General features: G+C 63.5%; 1 protein-coding gene across 1 annotated transcript in view; it reads left to right on the forward strand.

Annotated features, from left to right (window-relative positions):
* NOTCH1 (notch receptor 1) overlaps positions 1-9,098 on the forward strand; it is a 41,201-nt gene extending 32,103 nt beyond the window's left edge. Inside the window, 11 exon segments of the mRNA XM_077753125.1 lie at positions 37-57; positions 134-582; positions 1,039-1,188; positions 1,891-2,107; positions 2,291-2,378; positions 2,469-2,634; positions 3,191-3,486; positions 4,576-4,723; positions 4,809-4,906; positions 6,028-7,067; positions 7,069-9,098. Coding sequence (XP_077609251.1) covers positions 37-57; positions 134-582; positions 1,039-1,188; positions 1,891-2,107; positions 2,291-2,378; positions 2,469-2,634; positions 3,191-3,486; positions 4,576-4,723; positions 4,809-4,906; positions 6,028-7,067; positions 7,069-7,429 — 3,034 coding nt within the window. The 3' untranslated portion in view covers positions 7,430-9,098.
* Positions 9,099-10,564: the final 1,466 nt, after the last annotated feature.

Genomic DNA, 10,564 nt, shown 5'->3' on the forward strand with positions numbered 1-10,564 from the left:
TGGGGCAGTGGGCGGGGCCTGGGGCAGCTGGCGGGGCTCCGCAGGATGCATGGGGCAGTGGGCGGGGCCTGGGGCAGCTGGCGGGGCTCCGCAGGATGCATGGGGCAGTGGGCGGGGCCTGCGGAGGCCTGAGCGTCTGCGCCTGCGCCCGCAGTCCCCTGTACGACCAGTACTGCAAGGACCACTTCGGGGACGGGCACTGCGACCAGGGCTGCAACAGCGCCGAGTGCGAGTGGGACGGGCTGGACTGCGCCGAGCACGTACCCGAGCGGCTGGCGGCCGGCACGCTGGTGCTGGTGGTGCTGACGCCGCCCGCGCAGCTGCGCAACAACTCCCTGCACTTCCTGCGGGAGCTCAGCCGCCTGCTGCACACCAACGTGGTCTTCAAGCGCGACGCGCACGGCCAGCCCATGATCTTCCCGTACTACGGCCGCGAGGAGGAGCTGCACAAGCACCCCATCAAGCGCGCCGTGGACGGCTGGGGCGCGCCGGGGGCCCTGCTCGACCGCGTGGAGGCTGCCCTGCTCCCGGGCAGTGGGGCTGGCCGCCGGCGCCGGGAGCTGGACCCCATGGACATCCGCGGGNGGGCCGCCTCTAGCTTGCTGGTGAAGGGGGGGGGGACTTAACAAGCCCAGGGCTGATGGGGCCCAGCGCAGGCAGCATTCGCTGGGAGCTCCCGAGCCCCGGCCGGTGCTCTAGCAGCAGGGTCAGCTCCCAGATGGGGACTGGACCCCTGAGGTCTCTGTCCTGAGACCGGGAGACGGGTGCTTGTGGCTCCCAAGGGGACAGTGGAGGGTGGCCGGGCCAGGCGGGAGATCCATTTGCAGGGTGTCTGGGGAGCGGGCTTGCTGGGCTGGAGAGCGCACCGTCCACCCCGGGGTCATCCTGTGCAGACCCGGCTCCCTGCAACCCCAGACCACCCTCCCCTTCTGGGAGCACCTCCCCCCATCGGGACCAGGCCGTGGGCCGGAGGGGCAAACTGGGCGGCTGCAGGGGATAAACCTGCAGCCTGAGCCCCCTGACCTGCGTGTCCCCCCAGATCCATTGTCTACCTGGAGATTGACAATCGGCAGTGTGTCCAGTCGTCCTCACAATGCTTCCAGAGCGCCACGGACGTGGCCGCCTTTCTGGGCGCACTCGCCTCACTGGGCAGCCTCAACATCCCCTACAAGATCGAGGCCGTGCAGAGTGAGTGGCCCACCCCAGCCCTGCTCTCGTGGGGACAGTTTGCTGGCTTCTAGAAGAGTCTACTGGGGAGGGGTCAAGTCTCCTATCCCACCCGCCTCCAAACACGTTTCTGTTCTTTGTGCCATTCGCCGCCCACGGGTGTGTATCATGCCATCCAGAGCTAGGGAGCCACTCTTCCTGGGATTTCCTGGCTGGCGCGCCCTCCCTACCCGCAGTGACAGCTGTCGGTGTGGCTGGCCCGGGGGACAGACACATCTGCCAGAAAGTGGGAGCCTGTGCCTCCCCCCGACTCATTCCCCTGATTTTTCTTTGTTGGGTATTATTTCAAAATCATTACAGCTTTTTAAAAAAGAGAGAGGGAGAAGAATTGATCGGTGTCATGTGAAGTGTTGAAGTTTGTATCTTGAAAATCCTCCTAAATCCTTTGTCTTAACAGCTCAATGCAAGTGCAGTGATTTGAAGTTGGCTAATCCTTCTCCCTTAAAGGAGAAAAAAGTAAAAGCCGTCTCTAGATAGTCGGCTGGTGCAGGAGAGAATTTAGCGATAGTTTGCAATTCTGATTAATCGCGTAGAAAATGACCTTATTTTGGGGGGCGGGATGGAGGAGCGCGGGTGAGGAGGCGCCCAGCTGTGGAGCCAGTCCGCTGCCCCCCGGCTGCCGGCCTGCCGCGTAGCCGCCGCCTGACGTCCCGGCGCCCGCAGGTGAGACCGTGGAGCCGCCCCCACCCCCGCAGCTGCACTTCATGTACGTGGCCGTGGCCGCCTTCGTGCTCCTCTTCTTTGTGGGCTGCGGGGTGCTGCTATCTCGCAAGCGCCGGCGGCAGCATGGACAGCTGTGGTTCCCCGAGGGCTTCAAGGTGTCAGAAGCCAGCAAGAAGAAGCGGCGGGAGCCCCTCGGCGAGGACTCCGTGGGCCTCAAGTTAGTGGACGCTACTGCAGCCCGTGGGGGGGTTGGGGGAGGCGGGCCCCACCCCCTGCAGACCCACGGGCCTCACCCCACGTGGTCCGAGGGCATTGGTCAGCCGCCTGAGCCACGGCCTTGGTGGAGGGGGGGGCCTGCTCAGCCTCGCTTAGCCTCGCTTCCCCGACCCCCTGCCCCCAGGCCCCTGAAGAACGCCTCGGACGGTGCGCTCATGGACGACAGCCAGCATGAGTGGGGTGACGACGACCTGGAGGCCAAGAAGTTCCGGGTGAGTCGGGCGGGCTCCGGGGCCTGCCCGGGCGGCCCCAGCCCTGCCCCCGGCCCACGTGACAGGGCCCTCTGCTCACCCCTCCCTCAGTTCGAGGAGCCGGTGGGTCTTCCAGACCTGGATGACCAGACAGACCACCGGCAGTGGACCCAGCAGCACCTGGATGCCGCCGACCTGCGCGTGTCTGCCATGGCCCCCACGCCACCCCAGGGCGAGGCTGACGCCGACTGCATGGACGTGAACGTCCGAGGGCCAGGTAGGTGCCCAGCCGGCCACCCGCACCGCCGCCCGGAGGCTCTGGGGATCCACTTGTCCAGCCGCCTGCCTGGAGTCTGTATTCTGGAAGCAGAGCACGGGGGCAAGGTGCGCCTTCTGCTTGGAGCAGGACGAAACGTGCCTGGAGACGCTGTGTCCTGGGGTGGCTGGGTCCTGGGGGTGGCTCTCTGCTCCTCAAGTTGATTTCTTGTCTCCAAGCGTCCACGCTGTCGATTTCCCAACCGTGCGTTTCTTACGTCGCTTTTTCTTGGGTGGGTTGCTGGTAAAGGTCTCGGGCACATCAGGAGGCAAAGCCGTAGGGTCACTATCGCTTCCGGCCACTTGGGAGCTGCACCGGGCTCTGTTCCTCGGAAGCTCAGGTTGATTTGGGGGGCTGCCGGTGGCACGGCCGCGGGTGGGCGGCGCCACAGGCTGGGCTGTGTGTCCACGTGGCCGCCCGCCACCTCGGGGCCATCGACGCCTCCCCCTCCCCCCCGCCGGAGCTGCTGCGGGGGGCCAGCCTTCCTGACAGAGCCCTCGTCCCTGCCTCCACGCAGATGGCTTCACGCCCCTCATGATCGCCTCCTGCAGCGGAGGCGGCCTGGAGACGGGCAACAGCGAGGAGGAGGAGGACGCGCCTGCCGTCATCTCGGACTTCATCTACCAGGGCGCCAGCCTGCACAACCAGACGGACCGCACTGGCGAGACCGCGCTGCACCTGGCTGCCCGCTACTCGCGCTCCGACGCGGCCAAGCGCCTGCTGGAAGCCAGCGCCGATGCCAACATCCAGGACAACATGGGGCGCACCCCGCTGCACGCGGCCGTGTCTGCCGACGCGCAGGGCGTCTTCCAGGTGGGCGCGTGAGCCCTCCTGCCAGCCTGCGGCCAGCCGTCCCAACTCTGGTCGGGGCTGTCAACTGGGCGCACAGAGCCCCACAGCCCTGATGCCAAGTGTAACCTGGGTGGGGACAGCTGGCCTCTTCGTTCTGAACGGGCACTCTGAGGCAGGCACTCTCGGGGAAAGTGGGCTGGAGGGTGCAGGGCCTCCTCACCCCTGCCTCACCCCTCCTCACCCCTGCCCGGTCCCTCTGTGGCGACCCATCAGGGCCTCCCCACTCCCGCTCAGCCTTGGTTGGCGGCGTAGCTCATGGCGGCGAGGAGAGGGTTGAGGGGCTGCTGCTTGCTGCCGCGAGCTTGGGGCTTTGGCCTCACTGGGAGCCCAGGGCAAGGGTGGGTTTCGGGAATTGGAGGTCTGAGCTTCCAGGGAACATCCCTGCATGGGCTTCTTCGGCAAGGCACCAATGGGTCCCCCTGCCACACGTCCACAGGACCTGGGCAGCCGTGCCCCGAACAGACAGGCGAGTCAGGGCACGAACTGGGGAAGGCGTCACAAAGCTGGTGGTTTAATGATTTCTTTAGCACGATCTGCGGACGTAAGGCAGCAAGGCTGCTGAGAGAGGACGGTCTAAACGAGTCTCCCGGAGCAGCTCTGGCTGTCTGCTCGGATGGCCTTGGTGGCGTAGGGATGCCAAAATTCCCACGGGCATCTCGTGGGAGCGAGGCCGGCCCTTCTTTACCCGCTGGTGGCCAGTGACTGTCCTTCTCGCCCGTGGCGTGGGCTACAGCGGCGTCTGAAGGAGCGTGTCCGGAGGGACATGGCGTGTCTCAGCGGCCTGCGCCCGTGATTCAGACGTGGTTCTGCCCCTCCGCGGCCGGGCAGGGGCCTCGCCCCTCTGTGCCCCTGGTGGTGGTGGTGGTGGGAGGTTAGGGGGCACCTCGGCCCTCTGCTGGAGGGGGGTCTGCCCTTCCCATTCTCCCCGCCTTGTCCAGACTCGCTGGGGCCATTCAGAGCCCAAGAGGGGGTCTGTCGTGTCGCGGGCTGGTTCCCGGCCAGCAGCCCTGACTCCCGTTTGCCAAGCCTGCCCCGTTCTCTGTTGCGTAGATCCTGATCCGGAACCGAGCCACAGACCTAGATGCCCGCATGCACGACGGCACGACGCCGCTGATCCTGGCCGCCCGCCTGGCGGTGGAGGGCATGCTGGAAGACCTCATCAACTCGCACGCCGACGTCAACGCCGTGGACGACCTGGGTAAGCCGGGCTGCGGTGCGTCCCGCGGCGGGGGGCCCCGGCCCCGCCCGACGTGCCCCGGCCTAGCCTCTGCTTCCCCGCGCAGGCAAGTCCGCCCTGCACTGGGCCGCCGCCGTGAATAACGTGGAGGCCGCTGCGGCGCTGCTGAAGAGCGGGGCCAACAAGGACATGCAGAACAACAAGGTGGGCTCGCGGGCGGCTCGGGCGAGGCCGGCGCCGCCCCCGTCTGACCCCGGGACCGCTGGGCCACGGGCATGAACTCCGGACGCGGGCGGGCCGAGGGGGGGGCNGCACGGTCCCAGCGAGGACCCCTGGGCCCGGTGCCTGCGGGGCGCTAGCTCTTAGCCCTCGTTGACACGGTTACCAACGCCTCCTAAGCAAGCGTGTGCGTCTTGGCTCGGGGAAGGGTCTGGTGCAGCTGCCTGCGTCCCCGCGGCCTGCACGGCACCTCCTGGCCTCGCCCGTCCCTGGGCAGCGTGTGTTGGCCCAGGTGCACACGTGGAGCCCTCGCTGGAGGGTGTGGGGGGTTCGCACGTTGTGAGGCCCCCGGTTGTAAGCGTGAGCGGCCCCTTCCTGTGCACGTCCTGCTCGTTACCGCTATGCCTGTCCCCAAAGCGAGGGCGACTCCTTTCTCCCCAGCTCCTGGGCGGCCGAGCCCTGCCCACCTCTCCCTGACCCCACCGGGGTCTCCCTCCTTCCTTCCCGAGGGACACAGCACTCCTGAGTCGCCTGCAGGGCAGGCTGTGTCCCTGCCTCCCACTGGGGAGACCCAGCCTCAGGGATGCAGTGCCGCCGAAAGGGCACCAGGCCGTGGCCAAAGCCTTGTGTGAGCCAGGGAGGCACCATCGGGCCATGCACCAGCCTCACCGAGGACATGTGGCATGTCCGCTGTACCGATGAGAAATCCGACTCAGGGAAGGAGCCATCAGGGTTACTCGGGGACTGTCTGGATGGGGTTGCCCCGGGATGCACTCAGGGATCCCCAGGTCCCTGAAATCGCCACATGCTTTGTGGCTGTGCTGTTTTGGAGGGGAGAGGGGCCACCGGTGTAGATTTCCAGTAGTGTCTGTGCCCCTCACAAAAGTGAAGTCCTAGTGATTTAGGATACAGAATCCTCCAGGCTGCCTGGGAGTGGGTTTCAGAAGACGTATTTAGGGGGGTTTCCTCTCGAAGACTAAATCAGGCCAGGTAACGGTGGGATTAAGGGACAGGATCAACGTGAGCCGCCTCCTCCTGGGGCGGTCCCTCTGGTGACGGGGCATTGATGGGGGCGAGCCCCTCACCAGCCCCTCGCCCGTTCTCAGGAGGAGACACCCCTGTTCCTGGCCGCTCGGGAGGGCAGCTATGAGACTGCCAAGGTGTTGCTGGACCACTTCGCCAACCGGGACATCACGGACCACATGGACCGCCTGCCGCGTGACATCGCGCAGGAGCGCATGCACCACGACATCGTGCGGCTGCTGGATGAGTACAGCCTGGCACGCAGCCCCCAGCTGCACGGCACAGCCCTGGGTGGCGCGCCCACCCTGTCGCCGCCGCTCTGCTCGCCCGGCGGCTACCTGGGCAACCTCAAGCCCACTGTGCAGGGCAAGAAGGCCCGCAAGCCCAGCACCAAGGGCCTGGCCTGTGGCGGCAAGGAGGCCAAGGACCTGAAGGCGCGCAGGAAGAAATCCCAGGACGGCAAGGGCTGCCTGCTGGACAGCTCGAGCGTGCTGTCGCCCGTGGACTCCCTCGAGTCGCCGCACGGCTACCTGTCGGACGTGGCCTCCCCGCCCCTCCTGCCTTCTCCGTTCCAGCAGTCCCCGGCTGTGCCCCTCAGCCACCTGCCCGGCATGCCTGACACCCACCTGGGCGTAGGCCACCTGAGCGTGGCTGCCAAGCCCGAGATGGCAGCGCTGGGTGGGGGTGGCCGGCTGGCCTTTGAGGCGGGACCACCACGGCTCTCCCACCTGCCCGTGGCCTCCAGCACCAGCTCGGTCCTGGGCGGCAGCAGCGGCGGCGGCGCCATGAATTTCACCGTGGGCGGGGCCACAGGCTTGAACGGCCAGTGTGAGTGGCTGTCCCGGCTGCAGAATGGCCTGGTGCCCAACCAGTACAACCCGCTGCGAGGGAATGTGGCGCCGGGCACCCTGAGCACACAGGCCCCGGCCCTCCAGCACGGCATGATGGGCCCGCTGCATGCCGGCCTGTCCACGGCCACCCTGTCCCAGATGATGAGCTACCAGGCCCTGCCCAACACGCGCCTGGCCGGCCAGCCGCACCTGGTGCAGACCCCGCAGCTCCAGCAGGTGCAGCAGCAGCAGCAGCAGAACTTACAGATGCAGCAGCCGGGCCTGCAGCCGCAGCACAGCCNAGGCCGACGTGCAGCCGCTGGGCCCCGGCAGCCTGGCCGTGCACACCATCCTGCCGCAGGACAGCCTGGCCCCCCCCACGGCGCTGCCCGCCACGCTGGCCCCGCCCATGACCACGGCGCAGTTCCTGACCCCGCCCTCCCAGCACAGCTACTCCTCCTCGCCCGCGGACAACACCCCCAGCCACCAGCTGCAGGTGCCTGAGCACCCCTTCCTCACCCCGTCCCCCGAGTCCCCGGACCAGTGGTCCAGCTCGTCACCGCACTCCCACGTCTCTGACTGGTCCGAGGGCATCTCCAGCCCGCCCACCAGCACGCAGTCCCACATGGCCCACATTCCGGAGGCGCTCAAGTAAACAGCCGGCGCCCCAGCGGGACCCTGTGCTTCCTTTCCCAAGCCCTGCTGGGGCGCCTGCGAGCGCTCTGCCGACGCCGGGACTGACTGAGAGGCTTTGCTGAAGAATCATGTTTTTATACAAAATAAAAGGACAAGGATTTTAATTTTTTTTTAGTATTTATTTATGTACTTTTATTTTACAAGGAAACACTGCCTTTTTATTTATACGTAATGTTTTCTATGTTTCCAGGTAACAACTTTTATCTGTTCCAAAAAAATAAGCCAGTTCTCAGTCATAAATTTTCTACTTAGAATATTGTAAAATACAAACAAAGATTCATGATTTAAAAATGCCATTTATTTATTGGCTTTTTTTTTCCCTTCAAAACCCAAAAAAGAAATGATGCTGGACAAGGGAGGCTTGAACCAGCATTGGGGTGGGGCACCCAGCCCCCACCCACCTGCGCAGGTCCCCTGCCTCAGGTGAGAAGATGCATCTAGAGGCAAACAACAGACAAAACCGTCACACCTTTGGCTGTGGATTAATTTGCATTTAAAACAGGAATGTAAAATGTAACTTGTGGCTTCTGTGTCTTGGTGGGTTTTTTAAATGATATTTTGGAAAACATGCTTTTAAAGATGTGTCCTTGGGGGGGGCACCAAGAGCACATTTCAAGGTACCGATCATGAATCTTTGTTTTGGGTTCAGTATTACATAGCTGTGCATTGGTCTTGTGAGTTCCTGTTCCTTCTAGAAGCTCCTCCGCCCCCGGCCTTGCTACTTAAGCGTGTGTCACACTGAGGAACCTGGAGGCCTGGCGTCACCCATCTTGGATGCCACGTGGAGGAATCCCAGCCTTTTCTGGGGAAAGACACTGCCCGGGCCACCCCAGCACCGCAACGTGAACACCTTCTTCCAGGACGGGTGGAGGCGGACTAGTGCCCGGGGGCCCAGGCTCCACTCGCGGGCCAGACCCCTCACGGCCCCGCTTTTACGGGAGACCGCAGAGCAATCTCTGTCAAGGCTTTGGAGAAACATGGCTGTGTCCGGCCTCAGTTCGCAGAGACGGCTCGTCCCACGGCCCGGCGCCTGCGGCTGAGGCGGTGCCCTTGGGGCAAGGCCGGGGGGTGGGGATCCTGTTTGAGGGCCACCCCCACCCCCGGTCTTGGTGGGGGGACATGTGGGCAGGGAAGGAGCAGATACTTGCGATATCAAGTATAAGCCTGTGGCAAACTAAATGTCTGTAAATACATTTTTAAAGGTGGATTTTGTTTAAAAAATCTGAATGAACAAGTCTGTCTGGGGTTGTGCCGACACGGGGATGTCAGAGTGTGGCTGTGCTCACGACCCAGGCGTCGCCACCTGACCTGCGGCTGCCAGGCCCGTAGCTCCTGAGAGCAAACCCGGGGAGGGCTCCCCGCTGCCTCCTCCAGGCAGCCTCTCCGGCCTCGCCAGAGACAGTGTTGTGCCGTCCCTAGTGGGCATGACCAGACTCGCCCTAGGATGTTGATTCTTACAGGGTTTGGGGGAAAAAAAATAGAGTGTAGTTTACAGGAAAAGGAAACTTTTTAAAAAAGTGATCTACGTGCAAAACTGTAGGTGATGAAAAGGATGTATTTTTTTTTCATCTTTTTGTTAACTGATTTGCAATAAAAGTAATGCTGACAGTCCTCTGGATTTTGCTAAACCTGGTTGTGGCACTGGCTCACTTTCTTGGAGGGGGGTGGGGCCTGGCCTACTCGGAGGGAGCCAGCAATTCTGTTCCTTCTGACGGCGAGGGATGCAGACCACCCAGCCCTGGCCCTTGGGGTGCTGGGGCCACGCCGCCCTCAGAAGTTCAGCAGGTGTCTCTGCATCTGCCCAGTCCGAGCCCCGTACGGGGAGCCGGGGACACGAGTGAGCAGGGCAGGAGCAGCCCATCGCAGGGGACTCCGTGTCACGGCTGTCGGGGCGCCAGGCTGGAGGCTGTCCTGTCTGCCTCGGTCAGACGACCTAGAGACACACGGGAGTGACACACGGGAGGTGCACGGGGACGGGCCCGGAGGCCGCGGAGAGGAATCCAGAGCCCAGCAGGAGGGCAAAGGGAGCCACAAAGCGCCTGAGCAGGGACGCCGCGGGGGTGACATGGGTGGGGAGGGTTCCGTGAAGCCAAGGGAGCCCTGCTGAATAGGGATGTCAGCCCTGGCCCCTGCCGGGCCCCACCCAGCTGGCGGACTCAAGCCAGATTAGCCAAGGGAAAGTCTGACGGGCTCCTGCCGCCGAGTGCCGCCCGCCCCTGCAGCTGTGGCCCCCGGAGTTCCTCGCTGACTCTGGATGCTTCATTCCCACCTGGACGGGGCGAGAGGTTCTGGGGAACAGGCCATGGGAAGCGGCCCAACTCCTGTATACGGAAGAAGTCGGCCGAGTCTGAAATCCGCCCAAAGAACTCCCAGCACAACGGAGATGCTAGGTGTACGTGCATAAGAAGTGAAAATTGGCCAAACAAGTCCAGACACACGCATTCCCAGCAGCACTGCTCACGACTGCCGGGGGGGTGGGAACGGCCCCAAACGCCGTCCCCTGACGTGCGGATGAACAAGATGTAGGTGACACTGCGATGGTTCATGTCACGTGTCAACTTGGCTGGGCCATTTGGCCAAATGTGAGAGGGTGTCTGGACGAGATTAGCATTGGAATCAGTGGATGGAGTAAAGTAGAGCCCTCCCCAGCGTGGGTGGGCCTCATCCAATCAGTTGACGCGCCCTGAATAGAACAAAAAGTTTGAGTAAGAGGGAAGGCCTCCTGCCTCACACTTGACCGGGAACATGGGTCTTTTCCTGCCTTTGCCCTTGGACTGAGACATCAGTTCTTGGGTCTCAAGCCTGCCGACTTTCAGACTAAAATGTAACCGTCCCCTCTCCTGGGAGAAGTCGCCTCTCGGGCCTTCGGACTCAGGCTGGAAACCTAGCGTGGACTCTCCTGGGGCTCCAGCTTGCTGTCCACAGAGCTGGGGAGGGACTTCTCAGCCTCCATAATCTGTGAGCCAATTCCCTACCATAAATCCCTCCATGCACGTATGCGCCCTATCGGTTCCATTTCTCTGGAGAGCCCAGATTAATTCCTTCTGGCGGGAGGGGATGTGGCCCTAAAACCGCATGAAGCCCTCAGACACCC

Source organism: Crocuta crocuta, unplaced genomic scaffold (assembly GCF_008692635.1).
Source record: "Crocuta crocuta isolate KB4526 unplaced genomic scaffold, BGI_CrCroc_1.0 scaffold971, whole genome shotgun sequence".
NCBI classification, from domain to species: Eukaryota; Metazoa; Chordata; class Mammalia; order Carnivora; family Hyaenidae; genus Crocuta; species Crocuta crocuta.